This window comes from Camelus bactrianus, chromosome 8, assembly GCF_048773025.1.
Source record: "Camelus bactrianus isolate YW-2024 breed Bactrian camel chromosome 8, ASM4877302v1, whole genome shotgun sequence".
Classification (NCBI taxonomy): Eukaryota; Metazoa; Chordata; class Mammalia; order Artiodactyla; family Camelidae; genus Camelus; species Camelus bactrianus.
Window position 1 is genome coordinate 5,696,587 of NC_133546.1, and position 26,298 is coordinate 5,722,884.

Genomic DNA, 26,298 nt, shown 5'->3' on the forward strand with positions numbered 1-26,298 from the left:
GTTCCTATGGGCAGTTCGTTCTGCTTAGTATTTCAATATGCTCATTCGTAGTAAGTATAAGTTTAAACCAGTGTGTCCCTGCTGCTTTACAGCATACTGACACTGAGCATCATTTTGCCAGGGTATAATGTGTGTTGAATCCGACTCTCTTCTCCCCTAGAAAACAGATTATCCAGGCAATTAAACTCTTGACTCTCTGTGACAACCAGTGATGGAAACTTCTGAGGTCAGTGACAGGTTTTCATCAGAATCAGAATGACTTTTCCTAAGGGTTTATTTATCTTATTAAAACAACATCTTCAGGCCATAAGCCCATTATCTAAAATACATTAAAGGTGGAAACTGTGCACATTAGGCTAGTTTTTCAAAAAGCCAAGGCAAATAATATATATTCTTTTTAAATAGGGATTTTGCTCAGTACATGGTGAATGTTGTTAATGTTTTTGGCAATTTTCTGGACCAAGAGAGTAAGGGAAAAGAAAAGACTCAAGGAAGGATTATGTTAGCCAGACAAAGTGGGAGAGAAAAACCTTAAGATAATGATAAAATGATAAACACTATGGATGCTCTGAATGGACATAGTGACTCACACTTTAAAGGGGCCCTGAACACTAACTGTGCTTTTAACTTCCATCCAGACAAAAACAAACAAACAAAAAAACTTCTGAAGTCACTTTGTAAAATCATCACGTGAGTAGACCAGACTTCCTGGTTCGTGATACAAATAATTGTACAAGCTCACGGATGGCTTCCGGGTTGGAGGGGAGAGCTTGTCAACAGGCTCTTCAGCAGGAGTGCTTAATAATATGTGTTTATAAATATTAGCAATTGGCCTTGCTGTAGATCAAACCCGACACCTTAGTCCTTCCTCCAGATTTTTTTTCCAAATTTTTTTTCTGAGAAATGCCTTTACACAAGATGCTTCATGAGAGGAAGGCTTCTGAGGTCTGGTGGAGGTTGGAACGGACTGTGCTCTGTACTTCCTGTCCCCGGGAGTCTGTAAAGTCCTGAAGTGAGAAGACTTGCTTAGCTTGGCATCACCTAAAAAGTGGTTTGACTGAAGGATTCCTGGTTTTTTGGCTTGACACCTTTGAGCAGCCTGCAAAGCACTGCAGTGTCTGTAAGGGATACTTGGGGTCTACTCCCTTGGTCTGAATAGAACAGCTGAAACAACCAACTCACTCAAAAAGCTCTATTGTTTTCGATGAAAAAGTTCTTATTTTTAGGATGTTGAAGGATTTAGGGGTGAAGTAGCATGATGTCTTCAACTTAAACATCATTCAGCTGAAAAAGTATGTCTGTGTCGTACATGTGTGTATATGTACACACACAGGGTGCACTCAGAGTACGGCGAAATATTCACAACTGGTGAATTACAGGGAAGGTTGTCATTTGTAAGATTTTTAAAGTATTTCTATATGTTTAAAACCTACTATATAAAAAGAGGGAAATCTATAAAGACAAGCACAAGCTGTTTTGATTGTTTTGGGCAGTGAAAGGGTTGCAATATGAAAGAGTTGATTAAGAGAGAAAAAGGATTTTAAGATGCAGCTGAAGTAAGAGCAGGAAGATTCACATTACTGACCGGAGACAGATGTATACCGAGGGAGAGTTTTCTGGGTCCTCCATTCCATGGCTTTGCTGTTCCTGTAGGAGTTATGGCTCCATATTTGAGTCTACCTTAGACCCTTCCATCAGGTCCAACGGGAACCTTGCCCAGAAGATTGTCAGGGTGTTGTTTGTGCTTATCCCTGTCCTGTGCACTCCAGACCCCAGCCTGACACAGAGAAGCTTGCCAGTTTTCAAGAGTATGATGTAGCCAAATAGGTGGGGGAAGCCGTCCTGAAAAGCGGCTCTCAAGATTTACCTGAAGCCCTCGCTGCTCAACCAGCTAGCGCCAGTAGCTTGAAATTTGCTGTAGCCGAGATTGGCCTGACCTTGATCTTCCTTAGACCGGCCATTAATCCCCAGCTGGCGCTGGCTCTGGGAAGCACTGTGTAATAGATTGCATGTCATCTCGTATGCTTCTAGGGCGCGGGCTTTGGCATGCGGTATTTTCTGACTAACTTCTCAAGGACTTTAGTGAAGGTTGTAGCACGCAGAGGTGGGTGTCCCAGTCTTCACATTCTGCCTGGCTCTATCATTAGCTGAAACAATATTGCAAACGTTGCTATCGCCTGAAGGGAGAGAGAAGAGTCATTTAGTTTCCTGCAGTTTCTGAGATGCTTCGTTTACTATTGTCAAGTCCTTGCTAATACACTCTTTCAACGATGTTAGTGTCTCTGCAATCTCTCCTTTTTCTTCCTCCTTTTTTTTTTCTGTTTAACCTTTACAGTAGGTTATAAAAATTGTGAATTGGATTTTGTTCACGTTGCTGATACCTGTTTTAATGATAAAAAGCTCCTGCCTCCTTCACTAAGCTCATCTTAGTACACATTAAAACTGTCACAGTTCCTGTGATCTTCTGTCGGTTGTTATGGTATTTCTATAACTTTAATATATGGTCCTATCTGTTGCATTTATGATACACATAAAACCTTAAGAATATATTTTATGTAATCATTATATTTGCTAATAGCAATGTGATATTCATAGACTTGAATATCTTGCACATTAAGGCACTAAAGCTGGAAAGAAATGTCACAAAATCATAGCTTTTTATCAATATAAATATATATTTAAATTTTATCTTCCCTTTCATGCTGGAAGCTAAATATCAATCTCTGGAAAGCAATATTTACAAAATATATTATCAATAAATGATGAAATTATAAAACTTTTTTAAATTTCTTTTTTTTTATTGAAGTATAGTCAGTTCACAATATTGTGTTAATTTCAGGTGTACAGTGTAGTGATTCAGTTATATACACATATATATTCCTTTCCTTTTTTTTTTATTATAAGCAATTAAAGGTATTGAATATAGTTCAACAGCATCTTCATTGTGTTTACATTCTACAAAGAATTGTCACCTATAATATTAGTAAAGATGGCTAGACAGATGACACTTAAATTTGTCTAAAAAGGCTGTTTTTGTAAATTAGTAAAGCAAATGGAGCTGCTTAAGACTTCGGGATCTTTTTTTGTTTTCCCATTATTTTTGTATTAATTGTTTTTAATAATGCATATGCATTTAAAAGACTGAAAGTTTTCACTCATAATGGTCAAACATATTTACTTTTCATTATTTCTAGGTGTTCTTGATGATAAGAGTAAAATTTTGAACAAATTTTTATGCCATGACCTTTCATGTTACCACCACCCACTAAGAAGTAAGGATTAGAAGAACTATTCAATAATTTTAGAAATTTGGAAGTTGGTTATTTTACTGGTAAATGTGTCTGAGTAAAGTTAGTTCTTTGTAGATATACAAGTCTGAAGCCATTCAGAAAGACTCCCCGAACTTACATAATAATGCTACCCCTATGTGGTGACATTTGAGAGATTTGATCAGAGATGTTTAATTATCAATTTTTTGGGTCTAGTTTTTGCTCTTGAAAATGTATTATTTGAATAGCATTTGTCTAGGTGCAGAACACATGACATGCAAAACACCCGATTTCCACACACGGCTGCCGGGCCTGTTAATCCCCTCAGGGCTCTTGTTTTATTTTATGTGTGAATGTGTGTTGGAAAGTCTTCATTGGAAACTCTGCAAGCTGTGATCATATCATTCATGTCATGAGAAGTGGGCTGGTTTGTCCCTGTAGACAAGATTTTAAGAGGAAAAATCTGGAGCCTTCAGACTGGGTACAGACGCATGAGATAGAATTCAGGAGCGGCAGCCTCTGAATTTCCAATGGTCTTACATTCCTTGTCCTTTTCAAAACTTTAACAGCAAAGTGCGTTAAATTTCCCTGTGCTGCAAATACCCTTGGCCAGCTCTCCCGGCAGCAGGCTGCTACTTTGCTGGATAAGTCACAGGGCTGTTGGCAAGGAGAAGAAAAAAATTTCACTCTTTTGAGTATAAAACTAGATCTTCTAAATTAAACTGTTGTATCTTCATTGGATTATTTATCCTACTAATGTCTCAAAATGTTCCTGAGGAGTTAGTTTTGAAATTTGTCTCAATTTGAATTCAGCACTGATTGGCTATTTCCTCTGCTTCTTTTTCTCCCCAGCAGGTAGACGAGCCTACAACAGCTTTTATGTCTATTGCAAAGGCCCCTGTCAAGGAGTGCAGCCAGGAAAGCTCAGGGTACAGTGCAGCACCTGCCAGCAAGCGACGCTCACCTTGGCCCAGGTAAGCAGAGGCGGCGTGGGCAGAAGGCCCTGAAAACTGGACATGTGTTTCCAGAGTTGCCTTTCAGGATTTCTCATCAGATATTACCTATCATCAAAAATAAAAGACTTCTATGTGGTTGTAGTGGTTAGTGGTATCCGAAGTTTCATTTAAAAATATACTGCTCTGTAAAAGTTAACGTAGTGCACGGTCATTGCCACCATTTCTTTAATCCAGGCCATTTGGAAGGAAATGCAGAGGCTGCTTTCATAACAGTGAGAGGTTAGGTTTCAGCAGGGGTGGGGGTCTCTGAGAAGCTGCCAGGAAGGATCCTTCTAAGATCCTGGAAATGTTTCATATCTCGATCTGTGGGATGGGAACGTGGTTGTATGAGTATGTCAGAATTCGTTCGACTGTTGGTTTAAGATTGGTGAGCTTAAGTTGCTAAATGTAAGTTATATGTCATTTAAAAACTGAAAAGGAAGGTTACGGATCGACGAACAGTATGCACATAAAGCAGGGGTTGGCAAAGCACAATGTGCTGTGGCCTCTGCTTGTTTTGTTAAGTCCATGAGCTAAAAACGGTTTTTACATTTTTAAGTGGTTGGGAAACATCAGAAGAATAATATGGCGGAACCCATGAATGTGACATGAAGTTTAAATTCCAGTCTTCGTTAATGAAGCTTTATCAGATTGCGGCCCCGCCCATGTCTGCCCGTGTTGTCTGTGCAGCTCATGTGCCCTAGAACTGGATGGAGTAGTTGCAACACAAACTGGATAGCCTGCAAAGCCCGGCGTGTTTTCCCTCTGGCCTTTTAGAGAACAGATTTGCCAACCGACTTCTGGTGTAAAACACAGTCACAGCTAGGCCGTGATAGTTGTGTAGGATCTGGCTAAATGTTGTGTGGATGCTAATGTGTGTAGGGACGTGGCGGGCACTCTGGTCAGCTCAGTGGTGCGAGCATAGGCAAGGAGGCACGAAAGGACAAAGAACTTTGGGAGCATCAGGGGCCGAAGTATAGAGCAGCCGTTCCCACATGGGCCGCAGTGACGGCCAGAGCGTTCAGATTTTATTCTGTGGCTAAGGGGGGCCAAGGCAAAGTGCTACAAACAAAGACCACGTATAAAATGATGTTTTAGGACTGTTTCTCAGTTTGTCATTGGGACTGAGGCTGGTGACAGATTGAAGGCAAAGAGGTTAATCACCTACATACAAGGTTCAAAGGTGAGAAGCCGAAGGCCCGGGTAGGGTGGGGACCGGGCAGAATGGATGCAGGGGAGCGCTGAGAACGAGCCTGAATGATGCGCTGAGAAAAGGGGAAACTGTGGCTCCCTGACTCAAGCCTGGGGAAAATGGTGCAGTTACTCAAAAACGTAATTCAGCATTCGGCTATGATACAACATTTCAGCTACATGGGCAGATCCGCTCAGGATGACAAATCCATGAGGGACGCCTAGCTTTGTCCTGACCCCCTGGCGTGGACCTTTTTCTGGGGGGGTCACTGCACAGTGCTTCTGTCTGGGAGACGTGCTGTCTTAAAGTCCCGTAGTTTCTCTTCCCCCGGGTTCTCTCCTCTGCCACTAGCCTCTCACAGTGCAGTAAACAGCTGCCTCTAGTCCTCTGATCTGTACTCCAGTCCTGGTTGCTTCAACTTCCAATAGGTCTTAATGAAAACAGCAGCAAAACATTATTATTGAACTCCAAGCGTAATTTTTTCCGTGCATTATCTCATTTAATTGTTTCATAACACTCTGAGTGAAGTAACCCTATTTTAGATTTGAGGAAAATTAGGCTTAAAGAGATTAAGAAAACAAGAACTTGTATGTAGTGGACTAGGGGTTTAAACCAGGTGGGTGATGGTCTAAGTGCTAAGCTCTGCGGTCTCCTTCTTTTTACTCCACGGACAGGTTTATCCCAAGGTCATGTGCTCACACATGCCCAGTGATCAGTCAGGTGATTTAAAACTTAAGTCGATGTGGACAGTGGGTTGTGGTGAGGACTGCGGTGGGTGGGCGAGGCCAAGGCCCCGTGCAGGAGGCAGCTCCTGCCAGATTTAGCAAGTAGGGGTGAGGGCTTATTCTGGCTGACCTTTTATTTAATCAAGAGAAACCAAGAATGTGGAATTTTATGTGAAATTTCTCATTTAAAAATATGCTATGTGGGCGAAAAATGGCAAACAAAAAGGATAGAACAACCTGCAGCATCTGTCTAAATGGACCAAACCGAAGTGGAGCATTGTGGGGGTTAAATGATACTTTGGTATTCGGTGCTCAGCAGAGCCTGGCTACAGTAAGCCCGGATTAAAGGGAGGATCGTTGAGAGGCGTGAGCTGCAGGCGGCGACTCTGGGGCCAGGCTGCGTGGGCTGGACTCCTCACTTCCTGCTTGTGTCAGCTGGGGGACATCTGCTCACTGGGATAATGGTGCCTACTTCTTATTTGTTGTGACAATTAGTTAATATATGAACAGTAGCTGGAACATAAATACTTAAATATTTCAAATGCTTCATTATTGTTGTTTTATTATCAATACTATTATTATTCTTCACATACACATACTGTATCGTGTACACATACATACAATACATGTACGCACACTTACACAGACTTCACTGTGACGTCAACCCAGCCCTCACCTAACTCCCTTTAGAGAAGCAAAGGCATCTGCGCTTCCACCCTGTCCACCAGGAGGCTCCATGATGAAGTCAGGTCGCCCTGCTCACCTGGACCAGCGCTTTCTTGGAGGGGTGATGTCACCCATCTGGGGTCTCTGGCCTGCCACATCTCAAGCACCCACTCCCCTGACCACCCTGGCCTCTGTCTGTTCCCAGGACTGTTCCATATTTTATTATTAAATTCATACTTTTATTATACCTACATTATTTTTCACTCTGCACATCATTGACTCCTCTCTTAAGTTTTTCTATAGTTATCTGGCCTTTCCTCTCATCATTCACTCCCCTGACAGGCCAAAACTTCAACTACCTTATTACAGATATCATTAAATTTCTTTTCTACATTCTGTGCAATTGTCTATCTGTCCATATCCCAAGTCTATAAACCTCATAAAATCAGGTAACTTGTCAGCTTGGGTCCCTGGCTTACTTCCAGCACCTCACATGGTACCTTGCCCATTGCAGATGGCATCTGTGTTTGAACTTCCACACATTAATTCAACAGATCCACACACTTTAGGAATTCTCTTTGGCATTTTATGATTATATTGATCATGGTGATTCTGATTGTTTTGCTACAATTTATTGACTTCCTTCCATACCTTTATACTCTGGTACTTGTATTTTTCTCTAGTTCTCACGATAGAACTAAAAAGTAGATATTATTGTCCAGTGTTTTCAACCAAGAGACTCCATGAAGTTAAGTAATGAGCCCAAAGTTACATGGTTAACAAATGTTGCACCAGGAGTAAAAAGTCTTTTCTGTGTTCCTCCAAAGCCCTGGGCTTTTCTAGGGTAGACTGCTAGCTATACAAATCTAGTAATCAGTGTCCTATTGTCTAACTACTTCCCTTGTATCTAAAATATCATTCAAAAGTGCTCTTGGAAAAAATATGCTTAAGGATTTAAAGAAAATGGAATCAAAGATGATTTAAAGATTATTTAATCCAGTTTTAGTACATTTACTTGATGTAGCATAAACTGGTACCCAACAAATGAATAGACCAGACCTTTCATTTTTTTTTTTTTATTAATAACAAAAGTCCTCACCCAGTAGTGCCTTCAAACAATATCTCTGTGGAACAGCCGACTCATCACGCTGCCAACTGGCCTGCAGGTTAGGGCGTGGCAGCGATGGAGCAGGCGCCGAACTTTGCGAAGGGGAAGCATTTCTATGCAGAGAATAGACAACTGTTAGGTTTCATTTTTGCCAAACTTTATAAAGATTTACAGCTTACACAATTTCCTCTGGTCAGGAAAAAAAGAAATAGGATCTTGTGTGGCTGACTCGTTATAGGGAACAGAGTATAATTTACCCGAGCTTCTGCAATGAGCTTTTTATACACAAGGAGAAAAATTGGAACCTACTTAGCCACCTAGATTATTGTTTAAAACATAATTTTATTTTTTCTGGTCTGAATAAATCAGTCTACAATAAACCCCATGCCTTTCATGAGTCTCAGGAACCTCCTAATTATTTTTTGTCTGGGATTTATTCATAATTCCAACATGTCTCAATGCTGTTTGTTTTACATGTGAGATAATGAGCCACCTCTCACACATAACACTCTAAAACTGAATTGCTGAAATGTTTCACATTTAATGTGATACTCGTAATAAACTGGCAAGGAAGGTGGACAGCCATTTCTGTCACAGTGTTAAGGACGGGGAAACTGAGGTCTGAAGTTTCGGCCTGACCTTCAGGGTAAGTTGAATATCAGCTTGGACACCAGGTTCTCTTCTGTCTCCAAATCAAATGGTCTTCTTTAATTCATGGTGACCTTGACCAGGGTTTCTACGAACTGAAATAGCCTTTCGAAAAATGAATGCTCACTGGAAAATAGTGAGCAACGACTGATTGGAAAACCCGGCAAGCAGCCAGTTTCCAATTGCCGGTTCAAAGCTTGTCCTCTCAGGTCCACACGTAATGACACAGGGCTGACCACGGAGGGAGGTTGTTTTCTCCGCACGCATACATTCCTGATTGTGTTCTTGAACAATAATGAATGCTTTAAAATACCCTGTGTCATCACTGTTTCCCTCATTAGTTTGGAAAATCTAATGACAAGTAAACCACATGCTCAGAGCCTTTTTGTTTTTAATCAGAAAAGTGGGCAGAAAAAGTAAGGTCTCCCAAGACGTGCAGACTATATGCTAGAATAACTAGAAATTAAAGAATTCATATTGGAAAAAGAAACAGCACCAAGAGGCTTGAAGGTGCTTTTCCCCCTCCCTTTCTCCTTGAGTCCTGCCAAATTCAAGGTCAGAATGTCGATAGACCTTATTCCTTCTACCATCAGTCCTGTCATTAAATTGTAAGTGTGTGTGGTGGTGAGTGGGCCTCTGGTAAGGGAGAGAGAGAGAGAGATATCTTTACATATTTATATATATAAAATCAAGTGTTGCCCTTAGCGCAAGCTCTCAAAGATTTCCCAGCGCCAATTTATATAAACACAAGACGACCATAGACTGTGTGACTTGTTAAAAATCTTACCTGGGCTAGTGAAATTCAGTTAGATTATGATGCTGCTGGTGAGTGTGTCCCTGAGGATCACTCAGAGGGTTCCTTCTCCTGAGCTCTGCAGGCTTCTGCTCACTAAGTCCTAGCAGTGTTCTCTCCCACGCTGAGGACGAGGCAGCCTGTCCCTTCCACCCACCATGCTCCAGATGTCGCCCGCGTTCTAGATGGTTGCACCTCCTGTGGAAATCAAAGCTTCTGTAAGAGGAAGAAACTGATTAGTTTTTCTGATAAGATACAGGCTTAAAATATGGTAAGGATGTCTATGAGTAAAATCATATATTGGCTCCAATAATTACCAGAAGATAGAAAGGGCGTAGAAGTGAGGGGTGAGAACACATAGCACACAGCATTCTGCTTAGAGTCCTGGGCTCTGAGCTGCCTGGGAGCAGAGAGCTGGAGGCAGTGGCCTCTGTGGTCCTTTTGCCCATTAGATGTTCTGGAACTGAATTCTGGTTCTGTCATTTATTAGCTGTGTGATTTGGGGCAAGTTACTTAACCTTTTTATGTCTCTGTTTCCTTGCCATAAAATTGAAGTAAAAAATTCATGAAAGTTATTGTGAGGATTAAATGACTTAATTCACACGGTGCCTGGCACATAATAAAAATTCAGAGACAGTTAGCTCTTATTGTTATTTCTTCAGGTGAAGAAAACGTTTGGTTTTCTACCAAAAGAGCACTGAGGCAACTGCTGAACTCACATTGTAAACTGACACCTCCGGGCTTTTCAGGTCTGATTAAGTTCAAATTGTTAATTCCTCCAGCACAAACTGTGGGTAACCTGAGTTATCCGCCATTAACATCTTTTTGTTTGCACTTAGTTTATTAGTCTTAAAATGAATCATAAGCCAGGAGGTTACTGCAGCCAAGAGCTGTAGATGATTTTTTTCCCCTACAATCACTTTAATTACTTTATCTCAAAAAGAACTTTATCTTTGCCACTCTAATGAGATACTCTGCCATGGAATAGCATTAAAGCTAAAAGGTTTCTGATGAGAAATGGTGCAATAAATAGAGTAAGATGTAAAATGCCCAGCATGATGGATTTTATTTAAAATTGGTTTATAGATTAGGAACAATTTATGTGGGGAAATTTATTAAGAAATATAGTCTAAATGTATAATTACTCCTAAACTTAATATTTGTTAGAGATTAATTGTTGGTCGGGAGTCTACTTACTTCCCTTAATATCAAAAGCTACTCTCATATGTAATAAAGTCACATATGTAATAAAACCATAGATGAGAGAAAAGGCGATGGACAGAATGGCCCCTTGGACTTGGCTTGATTCCCATGGTTCAGGGCAGAGTGAGAGCAAAGAGCAGACAAAAGAGGCTTTTCATCAGAATCTAGTTGAGAATCAGGGCAAAAGCCAGAGCCAGGCCGAGCTGGGGAGGAGAATGGAGCCCAGCGTCATTCTGGCACCACGAGGATCCTGGCTAGGACTGCCAGACCAGCACCCGCATATGCAGGGTGTTCAGCTGAATTTGACTTCAGATAAACAATGAGTAATTTGTTTCAATGTAGGTATGTCCCAAACATTGCATGGAACATAACTATATTGTTATTATTTTTAATCTGAAATTCAGATTGGCGTCCTGTACTTTATCTGGCCATGCCCTTCCTCTTTGCGGGGACCTCTGTGTAATGATGACTGGCGCTGACACCAGGGAGGCCCCTCAGTTGGCTTTTGGTCAGGCTGTGTAGGAAGGCAGCAGCTGGAGGAGGAGAGGAACAGCAAGGCGTCCGCCAGGACAGCCAGCGCTGACAGACTCGGCGGTGGGCTTGTGCGGGGGGTACTCGCCCAGGCTCTGGAAGCAACCAGGGGCCCTGAGGGTGATGCCGACATCCGTGAGTGAGAGGAATCAGCCAGCAGTCATTTGAGTCGCGGTCATACCTCTACTAGATGGAAGTGTTTGTTTCTGGACAGCTACTGATAATTATTAGTAAACCAAGGGAACTTCTCATTAGAAAAACAAACCAACCGACAAAAGCAATTAACATGTTCTTGTGGACTGGGAAACAATTAGTTCAAATTTTCCTGGATTATATTAATATGGACATTTAATAAAAAGTTTACAAACAAAAAGTGAAAAATAATATAAAGTTGTTGCCTATTGAAATAAATAAAATGATATATATATAAAAATAATTATTTATGAAATAAGAAAAATGCTATCTAACTGAGCTGCAGGCAACTTTAGCCAACAGCTAGTCACTATGTTATGTCACTATTCACTATGTTATGTTATTTCAATTATAGAAATTCTTAGATTGAGAGCCTTTATCATATGCTTAATATTTCAGAACTGAAATTTTTTTGGTCATATGTCATTAGTTAGAGTGATTTCAGTGAATTGAAGCCTGCATGAATGTTGGTCAGTGTTCGTAATTCGTTGGCATTTCTATCAGGCTAATAATTTTCAGTTGGACTCCAGTGGAGGAAGTGTTTCACTGCTTCTGTATTTGGGGACTCTCTATATTGTTAACTGTTTTTTTTCTTTAATCATGATTTTACTTATAACTCTTTAAGAAAGGAAAAAAAAAAAGAAAACAATCTTGCAGGTGCATATCCCCAGAGCATGCCTTTAGACCCCTCGAAAGCGTCGGAAGTCCCTGGAGAGATGGATTCTGCAGCACGTTGTAAACAGTCTCACTGCTTCTGCTTCGTTACTCAGCCACACTCCTGACCCTCGATGCTAATGTGAAAATCTCAAAACTACAGGCAGGAACTTTAAATCATGCTGTTTTGAAATGTGTATGTATTTTAAAAAGTGTGTTGAGTTCTTTATAGTATTGCTCCCAAAGTACATTACTTTATTGTATATATATTATGAGGAATGAGTATTATTAATAACTATTATTGAATATTTACCAAAAACCAGGATCTAAGCTCCACACTTCTAAATATCCCATTTAATTGCTATGTTATTTGAAGAGTCCTCATTCTAATTTTCTTATATGCGCATTGTTATGGCAATGAGGTACATCAGGCTAATGTTATTTATTTTATATGGAAAAAATGATAAACGTTTTCCAAAGTCTGTCAGTCAATACTGGCAGGTAGTCGTTAATCCAGCCTTGAACTTGTTTTTGTGAGTGAAATGCCACCGTTGTCTCAGCAGTTGTTTCTACACATAAAGGTAGCTCCCTGGTTTTATACAGAGTGAAACTGATATATTAGCCATTTGACTACTTAGAAGCTTTATCAAGAATTGTGGAAAGAAAAAATAGATCTTTAGGGCATTGGGTTAATTTATTTGTTCCTTGCTTAAGAAGAAAATGGCCCAGAAACCTCACTGGGGAAAGAGAAATAGAATTTAGTAGCTCTGTCGTACTCCATTGTAGATCCTTTGTCGATGCTCTATAAAGAATGAGCATGTTACCTCGCGCTAATAAAATGTGAGGGCAGAAGAGTCACATTGAGAAGGAATTAGGCAAGACAGTGCAGATCAGGACTGCGATACGCTTTTGCAGTTATTTTACAGAAGCGTTGGTACTTATGCAGGCACGCTGTCTTCCATCTGGGAATATCAGGCTACCTGCATAAATGCGTCACTGAAGCCAGATGAGAAATGGAGAGGTTAATTGACTTTACTTGGGTCCACAGTGAGAAAGGAGCCAAACTAAGAATTAAATCTGGGGAACCAGAGTTTAGATTCTAATTGAAAGCATCCATATTGAGTTACATTTGTTCTCTTACTATGACTGAGGCAGAACAGAGCTTTGCTCTACAAGTTTCCCTAGAAAAGAGTCACATTTATTAGACTACATTTCCTAAAGTGGGGATGGAGATTTGGGAACTGGATAAAAAGTGAAACACAGGCATTTTTCCTTCAGTGAGGAGAAAACAGAAGAACGCTGGTGCACTTGGAAAACAGGAAGCCATGAAGTCTCATGGATTATGACAGTTTTAAGTGACTAGTTAGCTCTGCTGGTTTGTTGCAGGCATAATAGTGATGAAGTTAGAGTCCTTTTAAATCTTCAGCTGTGCATTGAGAATTCCACATTAATTCAGAGAGCCATCCACTGACCTGCTGCCTGGGAAATCGCCTACAAGTGAAACAATCAGATACAGCCATTGTTTAAAGGTGGCCACGTCATCTCATGGACAAATGAGCTTTTTCCTTCATAATGTGCTAAAAATAAGTGAAAAACCATGTTATTTGTCTTTCTTACTGAATAGGATATCCTGTTTAATGTAGTTTCGGTAAAAGGTCATTGTAAACAAATATGATGTAATATGTAAACTGTGTAATGTTGCCGTCAAGCTAAGATTTAAGCTTTGCGTTAACAGATATAGGAAAGATAGTATATGTGTGTGTGTGACCACAAAAATGAATCGGGTATGACCCCAAAAATCAAAGACTCTGTTACATGGGCACCCCTCTACTCCATTACTACACCCAGGGGCTGTAGATTTTTCCATCTTTGTGCTTTAGTCCCTGATGCACAGGAGTTGTTTAGACCTGTTTTGTGGAATAAACGAATAATTGAACAAATGGCATCATAGTCATGACATGCCTTGGCCTACCTGTAATCTTAGAATAGGAATGGACTTTGTAGTCATCCAATCCACATTCCCTCCTGGTACAAAAACAGCTCGGATAATATATACTTGATGTTTGCTCATCTATCTTCTGCTCGACAACCTTTAGTATTGGAAGAATCATTGCTTTTCCAGGTAGCTAGATGTCTGCTTTGTACAGAACTCTAATTGATAGAGTTACTTGACCTGAAATCTGTCTTCACCCATAAATTGTAGCTCTGTTCATTGAAAATAGAACAAAATTCAGGGAATCGCCCATCTGTCGGCTCTTCATATGGTGAAAGCAGCTAAAATGATTCATTTCCTAGGTCTTCCTTTCTCTACTAAATGTATGGCTTTCAAATGTAAGAAAGGCAGGAAGTATCTCCTTGCCTCAAAGAAATTCACTTTTCTTTGAACAGCTTGAGAGTCACAAGAGATACAGCAAGAGCGTGGAAGAAGAATCATGGTTCGAATCGGCACGTCCTGGGAGGCAGGACCAGCAAATACTGCTTGAGTTTGGACAGGATTCATGTGGACAGGCTGGGACTGATTAAAAATATTCTCGAGAGGAAGCCTGAAGTGTAGAAAGGTTAAAGGAGGGGTGCATGCAGGTAGTCCTTCCTGGAACAGTGATGGTTTTAAGGTTGGAAAATCAAGACATGTGGTCAGAAATGACAACTCAGAGAAGCAAATACGGTGGAGCTGAGAACACGGGATTGTTCCCGACGTGGCTCGTCAAGTGCTTGAACCTCGGTGCGCAGTAGTGATTTTTCTAAGGCAGCTCCAGGCAGCTCCAGTTCAAGCCTTTTACAACCTACACTGCACAGCCTATCAAGCCTTCCTTCTGCTGATGATGCTTCTGTGTCTTTTGCTAAAGGCACTGCCATAGCCTCCTAGTAGGTGACAGATTCTACTTGGGCCAAATGAATTACTTTAAGTTTCAAATTCAATTTTGGTTCTGTAAATAAATGTCCCATCTTATGAACAACAAACAAAAACCTCTTCCAGCACTTCTGCTGGGCCTGTGCTGGGAGGAGCCCTTGCAGGGGGGGTGAGGGGGGGCAGCGGGAGGGGGTCTCCTCCTCTCTTTTCCCATCTTGAGCTCTCACTCCTGACCTACCATTCTACCCTCTCTGGTTTCTGATGTCTCAGTGTTAAATTCAGATGAGAAAGCGAAGGAAAATAGGTAGGGGAAGTTCTCACTTGACTGGTGACTGTCCTGGGGTACATCTGAGCCGTCAGGGGCTGGCGGGTGTGAACGCAGCCTCTGTCTCGCTGGCTCCTGTGCAGGCTGTGCAGACGCCACGTGGGAAGCGTCAGCGTCGCCGCAGTCATGTGCTAATGCGGCTCCTCCAGCAGTGGTTCCTCCCCCAGCTCCTGCTTTCTCGCTGGTTCTTTACCCTGATTTTCTCCGTTTGAATTTCTTCAGCCTTCCAGGAGATCCTCCTGGAAAGAACGTAAACTGGCTTTAGCGACACTCTTTCTCTTTTTCCCAGGGGAACACTCGGATGTGTTTTATTTTAATAAATTTTGGGATCACAGCCTGAGCCCCAGGTAGCTATGTCAACAAGGAACTAGTCGTCCGGATTTACCAAGTGGAACTCAGACCCGGACGGTCTCCTCCTGACTCTAGAGTCGGCATATCAAACTGAGGGATTCCGCTGAAGCCCTTTTTCCTTCTTGATTTAACGTGAAGGGGGCGTCCCATTGTGTTGAGAGGTTGATGCCATGCGATTTGCAACACAGAAATCACCTTCACAAGTGACCTCCACCAAATCGCCAGCACACCCACCTTCACAAATAAAACATAGGGGTGGAGTTTCAAAAACTATATCATGTGTTGGACAGGGTATATGAACACTTTGTACTTTCCATTCAGTTTTGCTGTGAGCCTAAAACCTCTCTAAAAAAAATAAAGTTTATTTTTAAAATTCTATCTCTGGTTTTGAGATTTGGAAGTTTACATGTGGGGCCAGCGCCTCTTGGTTTGCGCCGCTGTTGTGACCGGTGCTCCAGCTGAAGCCTCTGATGTGATGCTTTAGTGCATAAGCCGAATCTGTAGAGCCTTTTAACAGTTTACGAAGTATTTCCACATGCATTGTCTTGGTTTATGCGACAAGCGTGCTAATTGGGAAAGGCAGGCATCACTGTCGGTGTTTATACCCGAGAACACTCTACGAGCAGCAGAGAAAAAGAGAATTACCAAAGAGGCAGTATGAGATGGGGCTCGAACTGGAACACATATGATGTGGAAACAACCTGAAGATTTCCTCATCCTGCTGCGTTGCCCCCTCTCTTAGCAGAGAGTGAAGTATCTTCAGTTGGAACGTCATTATTTCGAACACTGCTTGCTCCACAGGGTCCCTAAGGCATTTAAAATAGTCCAAATGTGCAGGATCGCTGTCATCCTTTTCTCCTGAGATGTTCTTATATTTTCTTTGATTTATATTTTGGAGGCTCCATCTTTGTTGAGGCCACAGATGCCGCTGACACGTTCTTTGCTGAATGTCATGTTACAGATGTTCCAGCCATCCATTAAATTCCATCTCATGGTATCAAGATAATAAGAACTGCAAATTAGCTGAAATGTGGGCCCTTGATACCACAGGGCTGCTGTCATTCAGACTAAGCCGTCGCTCACCGGTCCTTCCTGGAGAGGAAAAGCTCTTCCAATCATTTATAATGAAGGACGCAGAGAACCCTGGAATTTGACACCCTTAACCTGAAATCTTGTCCTTCCCAGTGTTTTCTTAGGCAACATGAATGACTTTTAGTGTGAATTTAAATCATTTTAGTTTTAATTCAGAGCAGTATGTTCAGCAATGAATTTTTGTTTCTCTTATTTGGAAAACTATGATTTTGAAGGGGATGGGCCGGAGAGTAAGTTGGTACAAAATTCGTTTCTATGTTTGATTCTGATTTATCATTTACTAGAAAAAACATTGCATATTTGCCTGTTATGACTTGAAATTTAGTAAATATTCACTTTCAAATGGCTACACATTATGTTGAACTTGGGAAATTCCTATGAGCTTGGGGGGAAACGTCTATAAGATTGGAAAATGTGGTGTTTCATATAGCTGAAGTACACACTAAATGACATCGCAAATCTAGGGCAATGTCAATTTGCATGTTCAGAAAATCAGAGCCCAACATCAATTTCACAACGATGTCAACCTCGTCTCACTGTGTGGGGCTGCCTTAAGTACGGTTTGTCAGGAGAGAGGGCCAAGATGGACAAAGCGTAGCGTTTGCGGAGCTGTTTTTTTTTTTTTTTTTTTTTTAATAAAGTTTTACATGTAAGAGCTTTGAAATAAATCTCTCACTTAGGAGACTGAAAGTGGTGCCATTAGAAAGTGGAGAAGATTGGTTGGCTTTATATTTCTCAAAGGTCTATAGACAAGTTCTTCTCAGTGCTGCCCACTGTACTCCAAACATGAGCATTTCTGAAATTTTAAAGTGCATGTGACATGCACATCTTAACTTCACTGGACGATCAGGATGGAAGAAACATCCGGGCAGAGGAAGCTCAGAGGCTCTGAGCCATGATCAGGAGAGAGAGGTGGCCGTGTGTGTGCTCATCGCCCTACTGTGACCTCGGTGTAGAGCACGCCTGTCGTCACAGACCTCTGCCGGACGGTGGTCGTTCAGGGGGTTCTGGCTGGGTTAGTAGGATGGGTCCATTTGGATTTTTAAAATTATAAGTGGCTTTTCTAAAACTAAGAAGAAAGAGGCGAGGATAAAAGAGGAGAATGCTGTGGTTACTTGGCTGTTGCAGAAATGAGATGTCCGGTCGGGGGCAGGGGAAAGCATGCTGGAGTGATTCAAATGAAGAGTTTTATGGTTCATGAGCCAGAGGCTCGGCAGTGAGATGGTCTTGCCTTGATCACAGTCGGTCTTGACAGATTGGCAAGTAGGACGGAGGCTGTGTGCTTCCCAGGTGACTTTTGTCATCATGTTGAATTCCTTCAAATGTGTGTACTTTGGCATGTGAAAATTTGGTTTTCACAGGACAGTCTCTCTCTTCCCATACTGAGGCAGGAAAGGAGGCGGATTTCTTTCACTGAGGATCCCATTTCATAGTCTGCCATCTGTCAGAGTTTAGGGACAGCCCTGGAATGGCTCGGTGAGGACACTGGCCTGGGAGAGGCATGTGTCCATAGGAACTGTGTCTCGGGTTATTTCTGACTGTAGACCAGGTTCCCTGACAGAAGACCCCCTCGGAGCCTTTCTTAGAATCTTGTTGCTTCTCCATCTCCTTATGTTTTCCCCGTCTAGGGAGCAGCCATCTTCCTAAAGCATAAAATTCTTCCTGCATAAAATTCTCAATGAGAAGACACCACGTCCCCCACATTTAAAAGCCAAAGGCAGTGCAGTGTTGCTGGGCAGGAAATCTGATCTATCTGAAGCAACTGGATTGTGGAAAATACAATTTTGTAAATGAAATGCAAATGAATGTTACTCCAGTACTCTTGTGTTTATAGAAATCCTTTTTTATAATCATTTCTTCAAATCAGCAAGAAGTGCCAGTGGTAACTTGGTAGACATGTTGTAAAAGTTGGCAGAAATGACCCAATAATAATGGTCTTTAGAAGTAGGTGGAGAACAGTTTTCACAGGACCTTATTTTGAGTGTTTCAGATAATACATACTTACCCAACTGTGAATTCAATTTAAGACACAAATACATTTTGAAGTACAATGATTGAAGTTATCATTAAGGAACAGTTTTGAATTCACCACGATCACTAACACTGAATGCAATCCTAGAAAAGAGGTCCAAAGAGCTTCTGCTTTTAAAGCCTCCCGATCAAGTTGGGAGACTGGTCACACTAGGGACGCTGCAGGAGCAAAGCAGGGGGGACCCTTCATTCACAGGCTTCAGGAGGAAGACGCTGGAAACTTTATACCTCACATCTCGAGAACCCGAAATCTTATCAAGCCATAGTGTCTCGCCAGCTCTGTGGGCGGCAGTGTGGGAAGTACACTGAGTAGATCTAGGGGATAAAGAGACCATATCTGGCACACGCGTGCACCGCAAACTACTGACTTGATTAACTGGTGACTCAGAATCTTGGCAAATACGAAGTGGCTCCACACGGCTGCAGCTGAGATTTTCACCTCCGCCCAAAAGAAGATGCTGCCTCTTCCCAAAGGGATTGTGCAGCTGCCCTGATGCCCTCCAACCTGGCAGCACCTGCCAGGTTTAAGAAAATGGTCAAAACCCTTGCTGGAGTTGGAGGTGTTGGCTGAGCTTTCTGGTCAGAAGCATCATCACAAGCAGTGACCCTGAGCAAGAAAGAGAAACAAATAAAGACAGGAACTCTAGGGACTGGAGGAGAAGAGGAAGGGCTCCGAGAGTAATAGAAACGTGGTTTTGTAACAGAAAATACGAAGGTGGCGGAGGTGACTTGAGAAACCAGACTGATGACGGTGTTGCTCATTAAGACTTGGAACACGGAGAAATCAAGAGGTTTGAGTAAAGAGTCACTGGGTGTGGTTCTGGACACTTCGAGTTTCAGGGCCTGTTGGACATCCAAGTGGAGACGTAAAGTAGGCAGTTGGATTTTCAGCCCTGGTACAGTCTTTGACATTTGTCCCAAAATGCACTTTCATGAGCTTTAAATATGTGTTTTAGTGAGAGAAAGAAAGTCCTTTGGTGCTCCTTGCAGATTTTGCTAGATGCTAGTATGAGCGGCAGCATCTGACTGGTGGGGGGGTGTTATAACTGGCAATTCTATTTTTTTTTAACTTTTTTTTATTGAATTATAGTCATTTTACTATGTTCACCTATAACTGGCCATCCTATGCTTTAAATTCAAGTGCTTTATTTTCCTCATGGTTGGGTGCCGGGACACCCTCCCCACTTACAAGGAGGTCCTTCCCAAGTGACCTTTCCCTGTCTCTTCCATCTGCTAAGTCAGCCCCGCATGTCCCCCAGGCAGTCCTCAGGGGCATGACAGAAACTGGGGCAAACGCCTCGTGTCCTCAGGCTGAGACCCCTGCTACAGGTGAAGCAGCATTTCAGTTCTGTTCTGAAAGGTTCTATTGGACATCTCCGAACATAGCACTGCTCCTCAAGTTTCCTCCTTTCTAACCATAAATGCAGATGGAATCATAATGGTAAGCGTGATGTTTGAATTCCAAGCAATATCTGTGTTTAATGACTAGAGCTTAGGATAGTTCAACAACCAAACAGAGAACAAGCGTACCACAGGCACAGCAAGGAACATGCCGACCCCTCTTCCCTAGGGTGCAGACCGGGGGATGCAGAGCAGATGCATCCTGGTAACTACTTTTGCATGTAATCCCTTTCTTTCTGCACACATTACTTGTGAGGTTTGGGGAAAACAAGAGAAAAGACTTGTTTCCCAAAAAGACTGGGAACTCAGTCCACTGATAGTCTGTCCATGTGCATCCTGGGATTAATGTCCCATGCATATCTCCTTGTTGCCGGATTGAGAATTTGTTCTGTTTGTTGATAGCAACATAACCAAGTGCTTCTCCCTAGATTTGTGACCTTTAGCAAGACCCTTAATCTTTTTGAGTTTCTTTTCTCACCTTTAAAGTGAGAGTCCTGGGCTACACGACTGTGGCCTCTCTCCCATGTCTAAAACTCCGTGTGTCTGTGCACCCTCTCCTGGGCGGGGGGGTGGAGGCAGCTACGTGCTGCTGGAATAAATCCTAACGTGGGCACAAGGCGGTGTGTTCAGGGCCTGGTAGCCAGCGGTTGATCAGTGATTCTTATATTCCTCCCCTCCCCTTCCCGTGTTTCTACCATTGTTGTTCTTGTTAGTATTTATTATCATCACCATTTTGTCTCTCTTATGTACTAGTTTGGATTCTGTGGTCCATTCACAGCACAAACATCAATGTTGGCCCATCAACGTCGACTCTATTTAATTATTTATCTGTTTCTTTCTTTCTCCAGTTTTTGTTTGTTTGTTTGTTTGTTTAACTTCCCCAGTCTCATTTAATTCAAGACACATTTAAAACCTATTATGTGTAAAGCCTATTATCTATGGTAGAACCTGTGTGTGATTCAGAGATAATGTCCTCACTACGCTACCCCGTTCACCTGGAGGTGTTGTTCAATGCACTGTGAGGAAGCATCCACTTACTGGGATTTATGAGAATTATGGCTTAGCTTCAGTATCAGAAATAGCAGTGAAATAAGGAAACAATGTTTGTGTTTTATGTAGCTAATACCGTGCCCCCTTTGCTATGCGTGCTTGAAAGCTTAGGAAAAAAATAAGTGCCCTGCCTCTAGCAAACATGTAAAACTCGGCTGCTTGACCTGGTTTAGGAACATCGCCAGCAGCTTTTCTCAGACACTTCCCACACTTCCTTCCCTCAGTCAGCTCCCCACCCCAACAGATGTCTTCACATAGGTATCTTATAGGCTATTTTACATTCTTTCTTGAATCAAACAGTGTGTAAATACATAAAGAAGCTTGTAGATGGTTGAAGGGATTTGTTTGTTTAAACGTATGTTGTTATCTGAGAATGAAGCAGATACAGTCTAAACTGGAATGACTTTATTTTAATTTTGTCTGTTATCCTCATTTGTCTTCTCTGCTTCTGTTGAGTCTGTTAGGCACGGCCTGTGCACTCGGTTAATGTATGTGGAATGAATCAATGAATTGGCTCCTTGAGCTATAGGAGGGGAGGGAGTCCAGTGTCCTAGTCACATAATACACCTGCTCTTTTACCCCATAAAGCTAAGTTCAAATTAATTAGACTGCTAATATCTTGGTTGAGTTAGTTTCTTGCTATAAATTTTGCAAACTAGTTGATTGGAACAAATTAAAAAGACCACTCGATTAGTGTGGGGAAGGGGAAGAGATAAACAAAGAGGAAAAAATATTCTTTTGGGACTGATTATCACAGTGAACAGCTCTTTTCTCAAGCCTGTTTTGGGGCTGACCATTTTATCTGGTGGAACTAAATAAGGTTTGTGGTGTACGGCTGTATGTTCATATTATCTTCAAGCCCTCTGATAATTTTCAAAAGTAAAAATATTTATTTGAGGAGAACATGCTGATCAGAGTAATCGTCCTTCTCTCCTTGTCACTTTCTCAGCACAGCCTCAAATTCACAGAGATTCACAATAAAGAAAAAGCACTTCAGATACGCCTTTGCAGCAAATCTCTCATGTGTCACAAAGGCTTCCAGCTGTGGCACCCAATATTCATTTCTAGGAAGCAGGTTTTGCTAAACACACACACACAGAGCAATAATGTGACAAAGAGAACTATCTCCTTACTGAAATTATTCTGCTTGGAAAAAAAAGAAGGAAAAAGGGAGCAACAAGTAATTGCAAAGCCATTAGTCCCCCGGGTCGGGGCTCTGTCTGTCTGCTGCGTTGACACAGTCGACAGTGCTCAAAAGCTCCGGGAAGGAGAGCGAGCTTCACGCACGTGTCAGATCAGTCGGCTGGAGCACTGGCTGCTGCAGTCATGAGCCCGATGGGCGAACAATGACAGGCTTTGGCAGGGACACCCTCCTTGGTTGTTTACATACATTCAGAGGCACACGTCTTCAGTGACAGTTTTGCTTGCACACTCGTGCAGCTCCCACCTCGACAGAGTTTTAGACCTTGTCCGGAATGTCCTCTCCTGCTCCCTGCTGTTCATTTGTTCACACCCCCTAAGCTGCGCCCGCTTCTGACTTCCATCACCAAGACTGGCTTTTTCTGGCAAGAGCACTTTGCGTTGTGGTCAGAGGGCTGGGCCTGCACCAGAGGTGGACAGCAGGCTGGAGGGAAAGACACTCTGGCCGGGGTCCGAGGAGAGGTGGCAGCTGTTGGGCGGCTCTGCAGTCAGGAGACCAGCCCAAATGTCAGTGTTCAAAGCCAGGTGGAGACCTGGGCACCGTCTGTCACGGCAAAGAGATACAAGGAGGGGTGTCCTAAGGAGGCCAGGGCGTAGTTTGGGCTAAAGACTAAAGATGAAAAAAAAACCCACTGGTTTATGCTGCTAAAAAATCTGCCCGAAGGCAGTGTAGATGCCAGTAGAGAGTGTGTGGCATGCGGTCAGGTACCCCTGCGCTGCTGACCAAGCTTCCTAAATGCACTGAGGATGGAAAAGGGAGAGATTACGCAACTCAGTGAAACCCAAACTCCCAGGTAAAATGTTTCTCCATCAGAGGCTGGTGCTCTCACTGCAGCAGGGCCGGAAAACCAGAGCGACCCCTCATTTCTTGTCTCTAGCACTGATGATTCAAGGATCACGTAGGGCCCTTTGAACACAGAGCCCTGTCCACGCACAACACTTTGACAGATTATGACAATATTCTACTGATTATGAACGGTCAGATTTAGTCTTCAGACAGGTAGTTATAGTAGAACTTGAGGAATATTAAGTACCTGAAAACTTCAAGGGGGTTGCATGTGGTCCCACTGGGCCAGTGGTGGGGGCTGACCTGAATCCCGGCCTGCCAGACTCGGGGTTCCCCAGAGCCAGGTCTAGGATTGCCGAGCAAGCACCCCCGACACACAAGGGCAGCTACGTTACAGACGGCCTCTTACAACCTCTCCCACAGAATTAACCATGCCAGGAAAGACTCACCTGCTAAAACTGGTTTATCAGAAATAGAATTATTTTTCTAAAATCCCTCTCTGCCGTGAGGATTTGAGAATTCACAATTAACATTTTGCCGAGGACCCACAAGGAAAACGGCTTACGTGCTCTTTGCCAGGCACCTCTGTGAAGCAGCTACTCCGTTTCTGAGAGCCCTTCCTGCCCAGTGGCCTCCCGGACACTTTTTGATCTTGGTAAAGAGACTCCGAGGCGGTCTGATAGAGAATGCCTCCCTCGCCTAAGAGGGGGAAAAGAGCATCTTCAAATCGAATCATAGTGGCATTTCTTCCTGGTGTTTAATGGTGTTTCAGAGCTCGGCAGGCATGCCACCTAGTGTTCTCATTCAGGAGGCCTAGTCACACTCAAAGAGAGATGAAGGACACCCATGGCGGGGGCAGACCGGGCCCGCCCCGGGCCTTGGAGCCGGCAGGTACGGAGCCGGCCGCTGCAGCTTGCTCTGTGGCACTTTATTTATTTTTTGAATTTGGCAGCTGCCACTGAGATTCAAATGTCCTAATGCAGAGCCCTCCCCTTTAATTTGTTTTCTTTATTAGATGTACAACCAAACTTCTGTCTTCTTTGTTCCCTGCTTGGAATAGTTGGAAGGCACAAAGAAAATGCGAGTCTTGCTTTCAATTACACCAAAGTTCTTTTAAATGATGAGTTTTAAGGAATTTTTCTCTGACTTGCAGCAGGAAGGAAGCAGTAAATTCTTTTGAAATTTATTTTTAAATGAGAAAAATAAGGTATAGTTACTCCAGTGCCTTTTAATAATGCAAGCAGCTTTATTCCTTTTCATTATATAAATAATGAATTCTCACTGTAGAGCACTCGAAAGATTTAAAATAGTGTGAGACAGAAACTGTGGATTTAACCATTGCTAGCATGTTAGTGACTGTCCCTGCCGGAATCTTTGAATCTTTGAATGCATTCATGCTCTCACACAAAGACACAGGTTGCTTTTCAAGATTTCTCTCTCTCATTTGACAAAAATTTGTAACAATTCTCTCAAATTTAATTTCTATAGCTCTTTGTTTTCATTTTTATGGTTGCATAATATTCCACATTTTGCTGTAATGGTGCTATAATGCTACAGACATTTCCCTATTGATCTACTGATGGTATGCATTTCATTTCCAGGTCGTGTGTGAGAAAGAATGAAAGAGAGAGACCACTGTGACCCAATGAATAGGAATATTTGCTTGCGTATGCATGTATTTGTGTGTGTGTGTGTGTGTGTGTGTGTGTGTGTGTTTAATGTATTCCCTTATACTTACATCCTTAAATGTTGGTACTTTTATAGAGTTGGCTCCAAAGAGATGAATTTCTGGTTTGAAGGGTATGCGTATTTTTAATTCTAATAAATGTTACAAGATTGTGTTTTTTTAAAAAGCTGTACAGCATAGTGATGCATACATATATATGTATGTAGGTGTATATTTATGTATATTCCTTTCCATTTCTCATGTGTCTGGTATCCACATCTCCCCTTGAGGATGCTCTGGTTTGCGTGGTCTTGGGAGGCCCTGGCCATCCTGCATTGTGGAATCCGCTGGGCCAGATTCTTCTCCTCTGGGTCCTGGTCCATCCGGGAGCAGGAATGAAGCTGGGATTCTATCATTTGAAGCTTATTCATGGAACTTGAATCTTCAGTGAGACACAACAACATGGGGACATTGCCGTTTTTTGCCTCTTCAGTGGCTTTGGTAAAGATACCAGACTCCTTCTGAAGCATGACTTTCTTTTGGTTCTTACTGCCTAGCCTTCTGTGTTCCCCTTTCTCCAGTTTTTCAGAGATTCTTTGGGTTCTCAACACCCTTTCAATGCGTTTCCTTCATGCAGCAAATAACAGGTAGTTGCTTTTCTGGGTATTCAGTTCTATGATGTGAATGAGTTTGTGGTTTGCAGAACATAGGCAGAAGCTTTTAGGATGTTTTAAGTAACTGGTAGGCAGAATTCATGGCGTGTGTTGAGGATGCAGTATGTAGTTAGCAAGCAGAGCATGAGTGTGTTCAGCATGGGGAGGGATGGGAGGACCAGGAGATATTCATGAGGCACCTGGCTCCTAAATATACGTGAGACACAACGTATGCGGCACTAAATATTCAGATGCACCAAGTAGACACCAGCACTTGATAGTCAGGAAGTCTAAATTTAGTCACCCATTGGTGACGCCCATGCTGGACCCACGTTTCCCTGCCCAGAAGACACACAATCCATGCTTGTTCATCAGGCTGATTAACAGGCTACATTTATATTCAGATGTGCTCTGTCCCTTTGTCTCTCAGGTAAAGCCAGTGTGTGTCTCTGGCCCAGAAAACCTTCTGCCTGTGGAGCCTATCCTGGTGGCATCATATCCTAAATATCTGTGTATGTGTTTATATCTTTCCTTTTTTCTTCCCAAACTATGTTTTAAATTGATTTTTAAAACCATATGATTCAAGCATTTTAACTTGGCCTGAGAGTCTGTCTGCCTTGTGACCCCTGCGATAGCTTGCCTCGAGGTGGACTTGACGGCCACCGTTGCACCAGGGTGATGTCCCAGATGACACGTAAGATGGCCAGGGCTGCTTTCTGTTCCTTGAAGCTATAGCTCTGACTAAGACACTCTCAGGAGAAAGAATAATTGAGTTTGAAATCAATGTCCTGGGAAGTCTCTATAGTCTGTTCAGTAGGGAGCTTAGAGCCTCACAGGGGGAGAGATGTGCCTCCAGGGGTCATAGAATTTCTGGGTCATCTAAAAACTCTCCGCACCTCTCCAGCTGTGTCACAG

At 42.4% G+C, this 26,298-nt stretch overlaps 1 protein-coding gene across 3 annotated transcripts in view; it reads left to right on the forward strand.

The window, feature by feature from the left end:
• The window catches only part of PRKN (parkin RBR E3 ubiquitin protein ligase), a 1,163,425-nt gene that overhangs the window by 417,498 nt on the left and 719,629 nt on the right, over window positions 1-26,298 (forward strand). For 2 of the 3 annotated variants that reach the window (XM_074368038.1, XM_074368036.1), the window contains exon 4: window positions 4,122-4,243. In XM_074368038.1, coding sequence (XP_074224139.1) covers window positions 4,122-4,243 — 122 coding nt within the window. The remainder of the gene's footprint in view (window positions 1-4,121; window positions 4,244-26,298) is intronic. The other variant, XM_074368037.1, reaches the window with a different exon arrangement.